General features: G+C 34.5%; 1 protein-coding gene across 1 annotated transcript in view; it reads right to left on the bottom strand.

Annotated features, from left to right (window-relative positions):
• The window catches only part of LOC143255273 (uncharacterized), a 99,803-nt gene that overhangs the window by 68,497 nt on the left and 12,326 nt on the right, over positions 1-18,980 (bottom strand). Inside the window, exon 2 of the mRNA XM_076510694.1 lies at positions 10,923-11,114. Coding sequence (XP_076366809.1) covers positions 10,923-11,114 — 192 coding nt within the window. The remainder of the gene's footprint in view (positions 1-10,922; positions 11,115-18,980) is intronic.

The following is an 18,980-nucleotide window of genomic DNA, read 5'->3' as shown; positions in this document are numbered from 1 at the left end:
CAGAAAAGTCTACTGGTACACGCTAGAAGACTATTGCTTCAGATGATCATGTTTTTGATGAAGTTAATAATTCATGGTTGGTCAAAAGACTTGCATCACCTTACAACAGGAATGGCATGAACACGTTTATTTCCGAGTATCCAGAAGAATAGTGAATCGGAGACTGACCAAATATGTTATTTTGTAAGAAGGATTATCTACAAACTGATATTAACCAGAATTAACCAAGTTTACTGCGTTACTTGGGCAATACAGCATGTCAACTTAGAGTTAGAATACTAGCGACATATCTTTTCTATTTTTTTAAATGAGTCTTGATAACAGAAAAGTGACTTTCCACAGGGATCAGACATACGATGGTGCAGAACATGTTTGAACAACTATTCATTATAATGAAAACCATATTTCTGCCATATACTAGGGCAAGGTTTGGCAATAACTTTGTATTCCAGAATGACAGTGTCTCTGCTCACAGTGCGTGTATTGTACAATATTATCTCGATCAGGAGAACCTAACAAGATCTCCTTGGCCAGAAAAGTCTCCAAATTATAATCTCATTTGGAATTGTTGGGCAGAATTGAGCTAGAATACTTCTAGCCACGACGCTAAACCAGTTACCTTGTAATGAAGATGGGATGAAATATCGTAGTTTACATCAATAACTTCATCGACAGTATGCCAGAGTACAAGGAGGACCAACTAAGAGCTGAATGTTTAATATGAAATGATATGAGGTTATAAACGCTACTTAGAATAATTTGATGTTATATTTTAACATCATATATGTTCTGGTAAGGTTTTATTGCGATAGGTTAAATGCCGAATTACACACTTTTCTACAGTTGTCTGATAAATTGTTTGATTTTGTAATAAATCATGATCATTATGATCTAGAACCTGTTTCATTATACAAAGTGCATATAAGTTTAATATAACATATACTTCTGAATTTGAGAACATTAAGTGTATTCGTATTCCATCTTAATAATAATGATCTTATTTTTTAGAAATATTCAAATATTTTGGTTAAAATTATACTTTGAGTCATCTAGACTATCTTGATGGCTATTGTTTGTTTGTTTGTTTTTAATTTCGCGCAAAACTACACGAGGGCTATTTGTACTAGCCATCCCTAATTTTGCAATGTAAGATTAGAGGAAAGGTAGTTAGTTGGGCTACTCTTCTACCAACAAATAGTGGGATTGACCGTAACATTATAACGTTCACACGGCTGAACGGGTGTGCATATTTGATGTAACGGGGATTCGAACCCGCGACTCTCAGATTACAATTCGAGCACATTAATCACCTGGCCATGCAGGGCAATCGAGATGGCTATAAATCTCTTCTTACTTTACACCTATTTATTTAAAATGGGGCCCGGCATGGCCAGGTGGTTAGGACGCTGGACTCGTAATCTGCGGGTCGCAGATATCAATCCCATCACACCAAACATTGTGACGCAAATATATTAAACTGTACAACCTTGAATTAATCGAAAATGATAAGGAGAGTCAAAAAGAGTAAATATTGATTGTTGGAAAGTTAGAATAATCAAAAACAATAATTTCAATTAGTTGATTATTTTCGTGACATTAATCAATGTAACAGTAATTTTAGTTAGTCTGTTTTTTTTATATAACATCAATCGATATAATCGATGCTGGTATAAATAATGGAGTCACTAGTCCACTTCTATTTCACAAACCATAATGGGGAAAATTTGAACAAGCTTGTTTCTTGATTATTATAGAAATTTCGAGAACATAAACTTCTACTGAAAAGTCATTTCGATAACTGTGGTATCCTCAGGTAATGTATTTTTACATAGAGTTTTAAAAGAGGTCTGACAAATAAGATGTGATAAAATAGTTGTTTCAAATTAGTTCTGAATTTCTCTAAAATGCTTCGTGAGAAAGAAAGAATCTAGACACAATTTGAGAGAAAAAAAAACCGTCTTTTTGATGTCACAAACACAATGTGTATGCTTGTTCAGAATTCTGAATGGCCACTTTTCCTGCCTTTAAGCTGTTTTATCTCATAACTATTAGTCAGACTCATATACAAGACGGTGTTAACCTAATGCAGGCTAATTTAAATGTAATATAAAACATATTCAGCGTATTGGTCAGGGAGTATGGTAACCCCTTCTCACCCATATAAACACATACAATAACGACAGCACAGCCCTTTAACAAGACAGTAAATCGAAATCCATGTAACATGAAACAGTAATCATAATACAAAATTAAATTCACTAAATAAAAAAAAAAATTCTGAAAAACTATAGACGAAATATTAACACAATACGACAAACATAATTACAAATTCGGTTTACAGCACTTCGAAATTAATCCATTAAAGATGATGAAAGAATACCTGAAAGAGACAAAATTAAGCTTTCTAACGACAATTAATTTCATAACACAAAATAAGCATCCTTTTAAACAATGATATCATGACTATACATGAAAAGAGTGCTTAATACGTAGAAAAACACCCTTTAAACAAAAATTAGCAATAAAGAGAATAAACGTACATTTCAGTACAAAATACAAACTTTGAATTGTTAAATGAAAATAATTTGAAATAATAATATTAGATAAATAAATCTTTCTGTTAAGATCATTAAATGTTAAATAATAAAATCATTATGAAATAATCCAAGTACAAAAATATATTGCTTAAATAATGAAAGGTAATTGTAAAAAAGTAATAATAAAAACCTACAAGAATTTCCTGAAAAACAAACACACAGATTCATGATAAACAAACAGAAAGAAAGACTTATATAATAGTTACATTTACAAATTGTTTGTTTGTTTGTTTAGAATTAACCACAAAGCTGCGCAATGGGCTATCTGTGCTCTGCCCACCACGTGCATACCGCTGTGCCACTGAAGGACTACACTCACCGAACAGAAAGCAAGAGGTAATCTTTCTCACCACAACCCAATCAGCAGATCCTACAAAGTAACAGTTTATTGACAATTAGCTCCAGTTGTGACAAGGATGATGTCTTGGTCTATACCAAGACTTTTTGGTTTGCACCAGCTTTTCATACAGCTGACAGTCGTTTCTTCCCAGTTGAGATGGGGTGTATTTCAACTGCAGCCACTCCTACTCATGATTGTATAAGGTGCAGGCCTCGGTTCACTTTGCAGTCATCTTCTTACAATGTTGCCTCAGCATCGAGAACCGCACTAAGGTTACTTGAACAGTACTGATGGTAGTTAAGTTTGTTGATAAGTTGGTTCTTATTTATTATTTTGGTAATTTATGAGCCTCTTGAGCAGTTGTGAATTAACTGTAGTTAAAGTGGAAGTTCCCCTTCATTCACCTTGGATCTTTTCGCCACCTTTGATAATAGTGTCAGGGAATGCACTGTTATATAGCCAGTTGTGGTGCTTTGCGCCATAACTCTAAGTCTGCTAGTATTCTGTTAATCTCCACAACTATAGTCTTTATCCTTCGACTTTGAAACTCCATCTCAAGAACAAGTAGATCCTTGAATAGACTTCAGCTCTAGAAATATTTTAGAAGTAACTTAATAATGTAATGGTTTCTAAGAGAGTGACGCACATCTTATTAACACTGTTTTAAGGCATTTAATTACCCCTAATATTACACTGGACAGATGGCTTCTCATAGGAGTAGAAGTTAGCATAAGCAAGGTCTTTGGCCTTTGGTCCACGCACATATTCGGTTCTGCCATCGGTGCTAGTTCTGTTGGCTTTTTAGCTGCTGTTGTTAGTACAGCCTAGGTGATTTGAGTATTGACAATGGCCAGTTTATGATCAATGACATTTTACAGGCCCCAGGTGGTATTAGACTAGTTTTAGAAGTGACACATTGAGGTTCTTTACATAGCGCATCATTTAGTAGTGCATATTCATCCAATGGTTAGACTGTGTCGAATATCAATCGAGTAACAGGGGTCTTATAGTTTGCTTTGTTTGTCAGACCTTCAACAATCAAAAGGTTTTGTCTGTTCTCCTCTAAAACTACCCTTACAAATAGGATATTAAATCAAGTACTTTGATCAAGCAACTGTTATTTGACCGTCACGTGTTTCCATACCAGATATCATCAAAAGAAAATGTACCCCTAATACCTGTGAATTCATTGGTCCTCCAAGTTTCGATGGTACTGCTGACTGACGAACACCTAAAGTTGTGCTACTCTCTGTTGCCATTCCTTTGAGAATGTCCAACACAGGTTGTTAAATAAACTGAGTCTTGATCCAGCAGGAAAGAAATGGATTTGATTATTTGATTGTTTGTTTTGAATTTCGCGCAAGGCTTCTCGAGGGCTATCTGCGCTAACCATCCCTAATTTAGCAATGTAAGACAAGAGGAAAGGCAGCTAGTCATCACCACCCACCGCCAACTCTTGGGCTACTCTTTTACCAACGAATAGTGGGATTGACCGTCACATTATAACGCCCCCACGGCTAAAAGGGCAAGCATGTTTGGTGCGAACGGGATTCAAACCCGCCACCCTCGGATTACGAGTCGAACGTCTTAACACGCTTGGTCATGCCGGGCCCGATTATTTGATTGATTGGTTACTTGGAATGAAGCACAAAGGTACATAATGGACTATCTGTGCTCTACCCACCACGGGTGTCAAAACTCTGTTTCTAGCAGTGTGAGTCCGCATGAATACCGCTGTACCACTAAGGCGAGGCAAAGTGAGTAGGATCAAGATTACAAAAATGTTTGTTATAAAAAGTGGCTGTTTCAGGTTAGTAGTCTGCCAGAATCCACTAACTCGTACCTCAACTCTCTATTATGACTTTCTTCCAAAAAAAATTTCTTATCAGCTAAATATTCACCATGTGAGCTATATTTTTCTTTTCTGTCAGTATATGTGTTTTATCTTAAATGTAGTGTAAATCGCTTTGTTATTTTTATCTTTCCATCAAAATTCACTTCCTGTTAATTATTTTAATTTCAAATTGAAAACATTCCTTTATAAGTAGCAATTATAATAAAAATTCTCTGTGTTTTTAAGACAGTTTGCTTCTGAGCATTTTGCTCTCGGACATTTCGCTACCGATCAGCTCGTTTCCACTGTTTTTGCTACTAGGGTATTTCATTAATTTTTTCAGCTATGTATAGATGATTCATTATGGGTCGACAACTATTCCGGAAAATAATGTCACATGCAAAGCAATGTCAAAGGTCCACAATCTTTCCAGCCCTGGGTCACACATTTGCTACTTTCACGAGTGTAGTCGTAAAATGTTTTTGTCTTCTTGTGATCAAGCATACCACATTTAGGGACTTCAACGAGAAATGTAAAGAAGTTAGTAAATAACATATATGATAAGCAGAAGCAGAATGGAGTTGCAGAACTAAGTCTGAAGCAATGGTACCATCGAGATGATCAGTTCAGCCTCAAAATCAGATTTTCCTTGCACTTGCTTTCCTGCTGGGTGAAGATCTCGTGGAAGGTTTTAAAGAGCTCATCAATGATAATAATATTTCTCAAGTTTCTTACTTTTTCTTACTTGTTTCTTACTTTAAAACCTATTATATCGTTTTCAATGGACAAGAGTCAAACCAACGTTTTCTATAGGTTCCTGGAATGTTTATACAAGAACTGAAAATGGCACGCCACGTACAAACAATACCATTGAACATTTTTACAAGGCATTAGAAGTTTTGTAACAAATATCCATCCCAACATGTGAGCCCTGATAAATGATATGAGAAGAGAAGAGAAGACGATTTAAGTAGAACAAAAATGGCTCGTTGTAATGGCTGAAACATTGTTACTAAGAAGAAGAAATATAGAGACGCATATCAACACATAAGAGAGTTGCTACAGGCTTATGACCCAGCAAAAACGCTGCTTTCTTCGTGGAATTGCTCATATTCTGAATAAGTTTTAAAATGGTCAGATCTTTCATAATTTTAAATAAAAATACTTACAACATAAGATATTTTTGTTTCAAAGGAGTGTTTCTCTAATGGACAAATATTGAAGAAATATTTACCAATATGTTTTAATATTTTACTAACTGAAGTAGTTGCCTAATTAACTAATACTGATGAAATATTTTATTTCACGACCTTAAATAAAATATATAAGGGAGATTATGACACAAAATTATCAAGTAGCAAAATGATCTAGTGGCGAAATGCCTTTGTAACGAAAACATTAGTAGCCAGCTGACTGGTAGCAAAAACATTCAGGAGCCACTGTGCTCTGTATCTTCAAATAATACTTCTTAAATCTGTAATCACGGTTAATATAATGCCACAAGGTTTTGACATTTAGATCATATACTTTGTGTTCATTAACAAGCTGTTTAATAGTTTTATTCTTCGTATAATTGATCCATTGATGTCATTCAACGCTTACCACTGTTTGTATGTACATGCATGTATATATATACATTGCAATGTACATAAACCACCATTCACGTAATAACACATAACAGCTCAAACCACAGTGCCATTGGAGCTGGTGTAAAATACTTCAATGACGTTCTCAGGTCACTTCATAAAGCCATAATTCATTTCCTGTGGTCTTTTAACGTGCAAAATAATATTCAAAATAAAAAATCATCCATTCAGTTGAAACAAGTTAAAATTTTGTTGAAGGAGCAATTTTTATAAAATGCTTTTCCTTAAGATGGGTTTCTTAAGTATAAAATACTTGATTTTCAGCCAGTATAAGTACAGCTAAAAGAATGAAGAGAAAACTTGGTGGGATGTTATTTATTAATCTGCTATCATGTTAGTTCTCTGTAAAAAATATAATGATTAATTTTATATTTACATCTACATGTTTTCATGAACGTAATGGATTTTACAACTACTTTTAAATTGTCTCATGTGCTACTTTTATAAATTTACAACATGATTGCATGAAAGTCTGGCAGTCTAAACTTCTTGTAAAATTTAACGACATAAGCTATTAATAAGTTTTTCTTTTTGGGTTGTTATATTTCTATTATTTAAATTTTGATATTTTTCATCAAGTGAAACCGGTTGAAGAATGAATACTTCTGCTGAAAAATGTTTTTTAGAACCATCGTTTGGTGTGGGGAAGTACCAAAAATCCTAGTTCTGACATTCATGGGTTGTCAAATGTACCAAATGTTTATTTTCAAGCATCACAAAGTAATCACTAACAAAAAGCAGCCATATATACTATTCAGGTAATATTCTAGTAAATCAGAATTGATATTCACACTGTTATAGTAATATATACCAGTAAACACTCAGTGGAAGCACAACTTCCTCACTGCACGTGGAAACGTTATGTACACTCTTAAGGTGAATGGAGAAGGGTCTAGAAGGGACCATGTGGTATGCTGCACACAACTTTTTGAATTGGCTAATCGTGTCAGCGATCCTCTAGGCACAACATAACATGTCCAATCTCACAAAATCACTAAGCAGCTCAAAAAGAAAGGTTGGTAAGCCCTTTCAGCTGAGTTTTCGAATCTACTAACTTCAATTGTGCATACTGTTAGTGGTCCAGGTATTACAACTACAAACACCAACCATTCTAACTGTGTGTAAATCAATCAGCTATCATATGATACCCTAAGAATATTCGTTATCAGTAATTTAAAATATAAGTGTTGCAAAATCTATTCAGTCTAAATGATCTTATTCTAGGTGATCAAGTGGTAATCAGAAAATGTAATAAACATATCGTACTTAACAATACAACCCAATAGCTACGACAACAAGGGTTGCAAAGCTCTTTCAGCTGAGTTTTCAAATGTCTACCTAACATCTTCAGTTGTACAATTGTTGCTACAGTTGGCACTACATCATTGGCATCAACTTTCCTATCTTTACATTAAACAATGACTATCATTCACTATCTTGGAAAGTAAGAATCTCCACCTCCTTTTAGCAGTTGGTTTTTTAACCAAAGCACTGTACTAAGTGTTAATAATTGTGGCTAATCCCAAGCATGCCAAGTGAGAAACTGCCAGAGTAGTTTAACCGATCATTGGTGTTGTATCTGGTCTTTAGATCTGAATATTCCTCATCTTTCTTATCATGAACAGCCAGATAAGTATTCCTAGATCTTTCCTTCATATCTTCTGTATCAGATTATACAGAATAATCATATTTTGTTTTCATAATATATAGGTGCAGCTCACCAGCATGCACTACGCAATTTTCCCTTCCCGAAATTACTGGGCTGACTAGCTACCGTGCAATTTAAGGTATCCATCCATAGCTTAACAGAGGCTTCTGTTCCACTTATACACACTAAAATCACACTCAGTATTTTACAGTTTCCAAGTGTGTATAAACTAATGCAAACCCCTTAACTACTCATATATTATTGTGGATTATAAGTAATATGCTCTAGTTGGAGGACCATGTGTTAAATCTACAGAAAACAACACTTTCCACCCAGACATGAACATGTTTGTCAAACAAACTGTTGATATTTTCTCAGTTACAGTGTATGCTATCAAATATCTTTCTAAATCAACTTGTTAAGATTAACAAACTTGGAAAGCATATAAATGGCATTCTGCATTACTAAACCATCAAACTCGGGGTAATAATTAGCAGAGTGTATCTTCACTACATCTAATGCTTTACAGAACTCAGATTGTTAAAGGTAGTTATATGGTCATTTAGATCCTTTTAGGTAGCTTTTAACCAGGTTATAATGTGCTCTGCCAACACATCAGCAATAATCCGTAGTAAAATACCAACAAATACAAATACCTATGCCCATTTGCTATAGTAGTAAAATAAATTGCAGAAAATGTATTACTATGAATACGACATAGATAATCTATGTAGGTGCTCAAATTTCCTCTTTTAAGCCTTGAGCTTAGTTTAGTGGATTGATAAATCAAACCTTCAGCATAAGTCAGCAAGGATTGTCTTATGAACCCAAAGTTGTTCTTCACTTAAGCACTTAATGGATTCCAGGTTTGAATCATCTACATTCATATTCAAGTGTTGAATAACTTTCGTTGTAGATCAGCCATATCAACCGGTTATGTCCCTAAAACAGTTTAAGAAAATGGTCTTAATCTTCCTCTGTTGCACTTTCGAATATCAAGATAATTATCTGTTTTGCTTCATTCACAGGGATTTGTGATAATTCAAGTCCAATACTTTTCACTCGCAACTTCTTGGCCATTACTTGTGAGAATAATCGATGTCTGGTTCAGGTTGGCAGAGCAACAAACTGCCTGTCAGTACCTCGCTCGTCAGCTCTGAATGACCCAAAGCTCTTCCATAAACTATGGTTCCTTCAGCAACATACTTTCCAGCTCAATAAAGCTTACCGCTGCACTTGTTATTCGATGTCTGCCATCGAACTTGATGGAGAGGTAGTTTCTGTTGGTGAATGTCATCCATCAATATTGTCTCTTTTCTGACCACTTTTGTAGTGGTTCTGGCCAGAGATAGGCTGGATTGCTCGGGCTGGTAAAGATCTAGTAGTCCTTTACACACTAATACAGTCAATCTTAGACTCGTCATATGCTACATCGCTCTGATAGTCCATAGTTATCTGTGTTTTTCATGCACCGTGTTTAATCAATCCCAGAAGAAGAACTTAACAGCTATTCTATGTATACCAGAAGTTATTGACTCTCCTTTCTGAGTCATCAGCTGCAATGAAACATAAGTCGTGAACATTTTCAGTCTTAGTTGGACAGTCACGGTTATTCAGACATAAGCTATTTTCTTTTAAATCTATATCAGTTGAGATTATGTATCAGGTTGTTTAAACCTTACGTTATTTAATTCGAAGTAAACATGCGTCTTACTTATATTGACAAGTGCTACACATGTGCTAATAATTTTTATTTAAATTTAATGAAGGTATCATCTGACTTGCAATTGAAAAACACTTGCATTGACAACCTTTGCACAATGTGCAGTGTTAAAGCCATACCCTACCGTGGGTAGAGCAGGTGTTTGTTTAAAAACAAAAGCAAATAGAATGAAAGTAGCTTCATTACTTTATTGACAACTGACAAATCAATAAAAATACTTTATTAAAATTAAGGAAATGCATGATATGTTTATACACAAGAAAAATTAGAAAATGATAAATAATAATGGACTGCAGTGTTTGTTTTTTGCTGAATGTTTTGTATTCAGTAAAAAAAAAAACTTCTCTCTGTGGGGTAATAGCCAAACCTTGCTTCGCGATTCCAGTCGGGTCTTTCAATTTCCATGTGCAAATAATAAAGAGGGGACCCTGAGCCCTCTACACTTCTTGTTGCAATGCCACTGCTAGTCCTCCAGTTTTATTAACAAAATGGCGCTCGAATATTTATATAATCCGAGTATATGAAGAAAACACTAACCACCCTCCTAGAAAGAATATAGTCGTAAATACAGAATGTGCTTTCAAGTTTATTTTCACGCTATTTTTTGGATTTCAGTGTTTCATTTGTCAAGAATATGCATTATTTGGTGAGTTGTCTTTGCTCAGCAATGAAATATATAGCACAATCACCACCAGGGACACAGGCAAACATATCAAGTATGACTCAAAACATCTTTTTATGGTGAATGCTGTACATGAAACTCATCGAACATAACTCTGAACAGTTAGCTAGGTTGTAATGGTATACTTTAATCTAAATTAATACTTTATGGAAGGAATTGAGGAGGAGACACAGTTATAGATTCAAGAAAATAGTTGTAATTGTTATTCAGTCTGAGGTAGACCTTAACACATCAAAAGGCCTACAGGTATAATTTTACATAGCATAAGAAAATACTACTAAGTCAAGTTCTGTTTTAAAGTATATAACTTTGTAATGGTAATAGACATATTAGTTACACTGTGAGAACTTAAATATTATTGACTTTTTTTTCTCAGTGTCAAATTGTGTTTTTTGTTTGATAAATAATGGAAATACATCTTCATACAACTAAACATTTAGGAAAAAACTCACCAGCACATACTGGACAACACTCCCCAAGAGGAATATATTTCTGGGTCTTACATTCTATATCTGGACATTCTTCGCTGTCACAAATCGTGTTACCCAACAGACAGCGACAAATGGTACAGTGATCTGGATTCCATTCGTCCCCATCAGCATACCTGGTTCCTTCAAACGTACAGCTTGTTGTTTCATCAAAACCTGTTGAAATTATTCAGTGTGTATTATGATATTGTTCTAAGAAGTCAATATCTTTTCAGAATTTTAATAAATCCTTCTTATCTGTGAAAATTTAAAAATAAGTCCTATTAAATTACATAAAATTAACAGGGCAATGAACAGGGTCTGTATAATTATTAATAGACTTATCAATGCAGTTTTACATTACCGCAAAAACCTTCTACAAATAAAAGTAATTTCTGATTGAAACTGGAATAATTTGAAACTTTATTGAGATAAGCTGATATATAAATAAGTAACCAATGATCATGACTTATGGACTAACCTTTTTCAGATGAAATTCAATCATGATACTCAGTAACTCTACCAGCTATTTCATACAATATTTATTATAAAGAAAAAGTATTTTTTGAAATCTAAAACAACAGGTTTCGTCACTTCAAGCTCTTATGCTATCTGGTAATGTTCATGGTAAAATAAATGACATATATATGAATTCCTTTGTCAGTTCTAAAGCACAAAGCTACATTATGGGTTATCTGTGCTCTGCTCACCGCGAATAGTGAAACTCGGTGTCTATCGCTGTAAGTTTCTGGACATACCGGTATGACATTATGTGTGTGTGCTTGTGTGAGGAGAGGGGTAAAGGCAAGATATTAGGATTTGATTCTTTAACAAATAAACAAATACAACCATCAACAAAGTTCAAACCATCCCTTCTGTTACTCATACTAAGACTTCGTTTTGAAATGGCATGACCAAATTCTCAAAAACAAAGTATTTTATGAGAAGCTTTACTGTTTTAGACATTCATTTATTTATGCCACGACGTATAGAACTTTCTAAATCCAGTAGTGAGCTTTCTAAAAACAGCGAAATGCATACGATTGATGAAGTCTATCATAAACCATAATAGGGCCTTAATATACACAAGAATTGTATCAAATTGGATAGTATAAAGCTTTACTTAACTATATTTAAGATTCAAGCAAGACGGTGGTCATGGAATCCGCTAAGGAGTGTGTAACAACTCACCTGCCGAAGCAACTTGTCCTGAAAATGGATGGCGTCGAGCCTACACCGCCGTTAAAAAAATACCTCAGATCACTTCATCACCTTAAACAAGCCAAATTAAAATACAGGAAACTACCACGTAAAGATAAATAATCTTTCATGAGCGGGAACGACGTTCCTGAACACTCCTGTTGGGGTGTGTTTTTGTGTGTGTGTTTTTCTTATAGCAAAGCCACATCGGGCTATTTGCTCAGCCCACCAAGGGGAATCGAACCCCTGATTTTAGCGTTGTAAATCCGGAGACATACCGCTGTACTAGCGGGGTGCATCCTGTTAGGGGAGATAACTCCTCAGACTTCTCTCTTTCTAAACTAAACCCCTGCCAAAGTTTCGTCTCTTTTCGTTTAAAATTCATTTTTCACTGAAGTAGAAGTATTATTTGGCATTGACGTTAACGTCAGATAAAGACATCCTTGTGATACATTTATAACGTCAGATAAAGACATCCTTGTGATACATTTATAACGTCAGATAAAGACATCCTTGTGATACATTTATAACGTCAGATAAAGACATCCTTGTGATACATTTATAACGTCAGATAAAAACATCCTTGTGATACATTTATAACGTCAGATAAAAACATCCTTGTGATACATTTATAACGTCAGATAAAGACATCCTTGTGATACATTTATAACGTCAGATAAAGACATCCTTGTGATACATTTATAACGTCAGATAAAGACATCCTTGTGATACATTTATAACGTCAGATAAAGACATCCTTGTGATACATTTATAACGTCAGATAAAAACATCCTTGTGATACATTTATAACGTCAGATAAAGACATCCTTGTGATACATTTATAACGTCAAATAAAGACATCCTTGTGATACATTTATAACGTCAGATAAAGACATCCTTGTGATACAATACGTTCCCAATCATTAAAGTTCAAGTTACAGTAGTGATGTTAAGAAAACATGCTGCCCCTGTTAAGCAGGTGAGTGGAAAGACAATTAACGTCTAAAGGATAGTAACGTAAGTTACGTTAATTTCTTTCAATAACAAGGAAAATCAAATGCTGTTCTTAATAAGATATATCACATTTAAAAATTAGAAATTCTTAAATTTCTAAGCAATAGATAATTGTCAACAGTATATTTGTAATAAGAGTTTCAGTACGTAATAATTGAACTTCGTGATTTTCAAATTATTTAAAAGTATAATAAATATAATCTTAGTTTCACCTTCTGTCAAGTATGCTGTTTGTTAATTATTTGGGTGATCTATAATAAAGTAAGTCTATAATTATCACTTTCGTATTAAGGTTAACTAGCGTTTCAGGCCCACAAATTTAAATGCGACCCCCCTTTCTGCTCGAATGGCTCATTAAAAATATTATTCATTAACACGAGAACAACAATAAATTAAAATCCATGAAATGGATTGAGCGTTCTTTCTATTATAACAAAGTTCGTAATTAAATTTAGTTTGCATCTTTTTGCCTAAGATGCGCCTTTCAAGTTGTTTTCCTCTAGACCCAAGTTATGAAAGCATATTGTTTATACATTCCTAAAATCGAGTTAAAACATGCTTAGATTAGGTTAAGGAAGATCCTCTGTCAGCTGATATAATATAGTCCTTGCTTTGTTATAATATAATCAGTACTGCTAGATTGCTTTTGATGCAACTACAAAATCCTGTGTATAAACAATAGTGATATATCAATCAAATAGCTCTATGTCCTAGCCAACTGTTATTTAAAATAAGAACATTCAAAGTTAAACTTCTATGTAATGAACTTTTGATTGTATCTACTAGTAGTATTTAATGGATGTATAGTACACATAGAACGAGCTGGAATAATGATGACAAATTGTTTAATAAATTTGGCACACTATTACAGTGCTATTCATTCTTTCATTTCCCTATTATCGCTTCCATGGAGACGTCCCACTTTTCTCTTTTTTTGCTCTTTAGTTACTTTTTAACAATATTCAAATTCAATATATGTATAGTACGTTCGCAGAATAACCTGCTTCAGATATAAAATATGGTTCCTAAGTACCACATCTGTTCAATTAAGGCAAATGTTATGAAAATATAATCTTTATATTAGGTATTATATTAGATAGGGTTTTTTATTATAGTTTTTATACTTTACCTGGAATGTACACCTCAAAACAGAATACAATAAGTCACGGTATATTTTAAACAACTTTATTCGTTTTTGAAATAGTATAAATAAGTCTTCTAAGGTTTTTATTTTCTGTGGTATTTTGTAAATAATATCTTACATAAAATACAATCAGTCCAAATCAATACATTTATAAGAAACGCTTGACTCTCAAATAACAAACACTTTTTGTGTTGACAGCAGATTTTAATCAACTAAAGGTGTACCAGGAGCGATTGTTACATCAAATATAGCACTAATAAATAATAGATAGGAGACTTTGTACAGTAGGATTAAGAAAAAAAATTAAAAGAAAGCAAACGACGGCAGTCTTAACAAGTACTAAGATACTATAAGAAGTGAATCCGAGGGATTGTCTGAGAGATTCTCAATTTTTCTTCCAAATCTAAAGAAAAAGTTAAACATTAAGCACAAAATATGTTTGTTTGCTTGAAGTAAATTACAAAGCTACAGAAAGAGCAATCTATGCTCAGCCTACCATGAGTCTCGAAACTCAATTTTTAGCGTTGTAAGTCCGCAGACAAACATAAAATATAATTAAAAGCGGTAAAATATTATATTTCAGTTTTCTTTGATCAGATATGGTCGAATACTTATACGGAAAAGGGTCTTATAATTTGTTGCACATTTCGTACGTTTAACATTTGGACATACATATCTGAATCCATAGTCTAACGTGTTGATTCTAATTTATTAATTGGTAATTTCACTGAATCTTTACTAGGATTGATCACTCGCTTTCACGCGATGTAACATTTTACGCACATAAAGAGCATTAAACCTGTTACTTGTGTAAGTTTAATGGAGTATGCTACAAAACGTGTAGCTCCACATGGCACAGCGGAATGTCTGCAAACTCCCATAGCTAAAAATTCGAGTTTATATACCCGTAATGAGTAGAGCACGTATAGTTCATTGTGTAGCTTTGTGCTTAATTGTAAACAATCAATCAACGACAGGTGTGATAATTCTAAGAACGAAATAGAGCATTCAGAATTTAATATTAAAAAAAAAGAATGTCAAATATAAGTTCAATAGAATTACTGACATGTTGATTGGTTTGATTTGTTTTGAATTTCGCACAAAGCTACACGAGGGCTATCTACCCTAGCCGTCTCTAATTTAGCAGTGTAAGACCAGAGAGAAGGCAGTTAGTCATCACTACCCACCGTCAACTCTTGAGTTACTCTTTTACCAACAAACAGTGGGGTTAACCGTCACATTATGACACCCCAACGGGCGAGCATGTTTTGAGGTGATAGGAATTTGAAACCGTGACCCTCCGATTACGAGTCGAGTGCCTTAACCACCTAACCAATGCAGGCCAATATGTTGATCTTACGTTGAAAGTTCCTACAACATTATACTATCTATAAAGCTAATTCATTTTTATTTTGTTTCTTCAATTCCAATGCGCTCGACTCATAATTCGAGGGTCCTGGGTTCAAATCCCCATCAAACCAAACACGCTCGCCCTTTCACCCGTGCGGATGTTATAATGTGAAGTTCAATCCCACTATTCATAGTAGCCCAAGGGTTGGCGATGGGTGGTGGTGACTAGCTGCCTTCCCTCTAGTCTTGCACCGCTAAATTAGGGACGGCTATCGCGCATAGCCCTCGTGTAGCTTTGCGCGAAATACAAAAGAAACCAAACCAAACCACATTTACTTATGTACTTCGCCGTGAAATGTACGTCAGCTTACTTGATTGAGACAGTAAGTGTTTCAATTTTGTTTCTACAAATTGTCTAATGAGAGTTTAACCCAATTTATAGGAACAGTGCTTTAGGTCCCATGCTGCCCTTCGATCTACTTCCTTCATGTTGATCGTGTTCATCACCCTGATGGCCATTATTGCGTGGTATTGTGCAGCACTGCAACTTCCATCGTAAAAAAAAACGATGGCTAACTCAATTAGATTTTTTATTGACAAATTCTCCACCAACCTTGCACTGTACATGGACGACGGTTACCAAGACCACGTTGAAGTAGATCAAAAGTACAAAGTGCATTTGATCTGCATCAGGAAATCTGTTAGATATGTAATCAAATTAAAGTGTAGTGATTCCTGTTTATTCGGTCATCTGTTTTATGAAAATATCCGTCGATTTCCAAAATACAGATAGAAACTTGTGTGTCTTCAACAACTTCATTTCTTTATTTATTTTCCTGTTAACGAAGATTTTAAGTTTGGTTTGGTTTGTTTTGAGTTTTACACAAAGCTACACGAGGGCTTTCTGCGCCAGCCGTCCCTAATTTAGTAGTTTAAGACTAGAGGGAAGGCAGCTAGTCATCACCATCCACCGCCAACTCTTGGGCTACTTTTTTACCAACGAATAGTGGGATTGATCGTCACATTATAACGCCCCCACGGCTAAAAGGGCGAGCATATTTGGTGTGACAAGAATTCGAACCCGCGACTCTCGGATTTTGAGAGCTATGACCACTTTTATTATAATGAAGTTTTATACCAGAGGATTCTCCCATAACCATAGCTTTCACCTTGTAGATGAAGACATTACTCTTAATTGGCTCGGGTGTGATTTTGGCACTCATTACCAATATTTTGTCGTACTTGTTGTTGTTTCCACGAAGAGAACTGACGACTTCCTTATTTCAAATAAAATATTCACCAGTAAATAATCTAACTACATAAATATTTTTTTTTCATCTTCAACTGTCATATTTATCCAATTATAAGTTTTTCAATGATGACATTACACTGGCAGACGATTGGAATTATGTCCAAAATATGTAGGCTAATCAAGTATTCTTTTGTACCAAAGCTAGCACTTCTGACTTTTATAACATCAACAAACCATTTTTGTAAAAGGGGATTAACTTTACAAGATCAACTACCTTATTTTGAAGCCTAATAAGCAATAATATTATGCATTATTGTTTTACATATATGTAAGTGTTTTCAAATATAACATACTCATGATTATAATCAGTAAGATATCAGTGACAAAAGTATTATATAATAACCAATATAATACTAAGTCAGCCATTTTTGTTTGCAATTGTAAATAATGTAACTGGATACGTCATTGGCCTCTTGCAATTTAAATTCGCAGTTTGACTTAATTTCAGATTTTTATGTTGTTATGTTTTATGTTCATCATAAAGAAAGAACTAATTTTTCTGTATGAAGTGTATGAGTTAAAGTTTATTTGGTTTGTTTTGAATTTATCGCAAAGCTACACGAGGGCTATCTGCGTTAGCCATCCCTAACTTAGCAGTGTAAGACTAGTCATCACCACCAACCGCCAACTCTTGGGCTATACTTTTACCAACGAATAGCGGGATTGACCGTCATATTACAATACCCCCACGGCTAACAGGGCGAACATGTTTGGTATGACGGGGTTTCGAAACCGCGACCCTCGAATTACGAGGCGAGTGCCTTAATCACCTAGCCATGCCGGGCCTAAAGGTTATTTGTATCAATCGCTAGTATTATAAATCTCAACGATCCTGAAATACTGTAACATCTTCGAAACAAATTAAAACAAGAAAGGACCAACTCTTAATATAGGCAGTAAGTCATGTGGCCACAAAATACGTTGTATGTAAAATAGCACGTAGACGTTTTTGATTTTAATTTGTGCATTTTTACAGTGCATTTTCAGATATTTTAATATTACTTTTACGTACAAATATACATAACTCATATTGCATAAAAAATAAAAATTCGTACTAGGGTCTTAAGTAATCGTAAATTAAATAAAAAATTAATGACATTAAAAAAAACAACTGGAAAGTACAAACAAACGCATTGCATGTATGTGTGGGTGTATACAACGTTCCCAAATTAAATACATTGGGCAGGTCAATGAACCGCGTAGTCAAAATATTATCGTGTTCCACAAGGAGAGGTTGAATAATTTATAGTAAATATGTTCAATTTACCACACTAAAGATATACATGTGCGATATTTAAAAGCCATTATAACTAGGTTATGCTATGGCTTTTAATTAATTAATTTTTTATGTCTAAAATGTGTTTTTACAAAAATAGTAAAGAGCATATACATGAACCAAAACGGTTCGCAGACACTTGCACCAATGTATATTCTGGAAAATCATTACTTGGCTCATTGAAAGGGAAATTTTTAAATAAGTGTTTGAACTAGGATAAATTTACGTTTTAAACCAGAGAGGGGGAACTTATTCTGTATATAAAAACCCATGAAACCACAACTAGACTTGATGTTCACTTTTCCAGAAAATTGGAAACATACGGCCCGACATGGCCAGTTGGTTAAGGCACTCGACTCGTAATATAAGCATCGCGGGTTCGAATCCTCGTCACACCAAAAATGTTCGCCTATCAACCGTGGGGCTTTATAATGTCACTATTCGTTGGAGAAAGAGTCGCCCAAGAGTTAGCGGTGGGTGGTGATGACTAGCTGCCTTCCCTCTAGTTTTACACTGCTAAATTAGGGACAGCTAACGCCGATAGCTCTCGTATAGCTTTGCTCAAAATTCAAAACAAATCAAACCGAAAACATTTCAATTGCCAAATATTTTTGCATATCTTGTCAATATCTTAATACGTACATATTAGATGCTAGTAAATCTAAGAAAGGTCTTGATATGTATCTGGTACTAGTTTGTGTCTATATAATTTGGTCTATATGAAAAGTTTATTATTTTCACGACCTC

This window comes from Tachypleus tridentatus, chromosome 7, assembly GCF_004210375.1.
Source record: "Tachypleus tridentatus isolate NWPU-2018 chromosome 7, ASM421037v1, whole genome shotgun sequence".
Taxonomy (NCBI): domain Eukaryota; kingdom Metazoa; phylum Arthropoda; class Merostomata; order Xiphosura; family Limulidae; genus Tachypleus; species Tachypleus tridentatus.
Note: the sequence above shows the minus strand (reverse complement) of the source record. Positions and strands in the feature narration are given on the sequence as shown.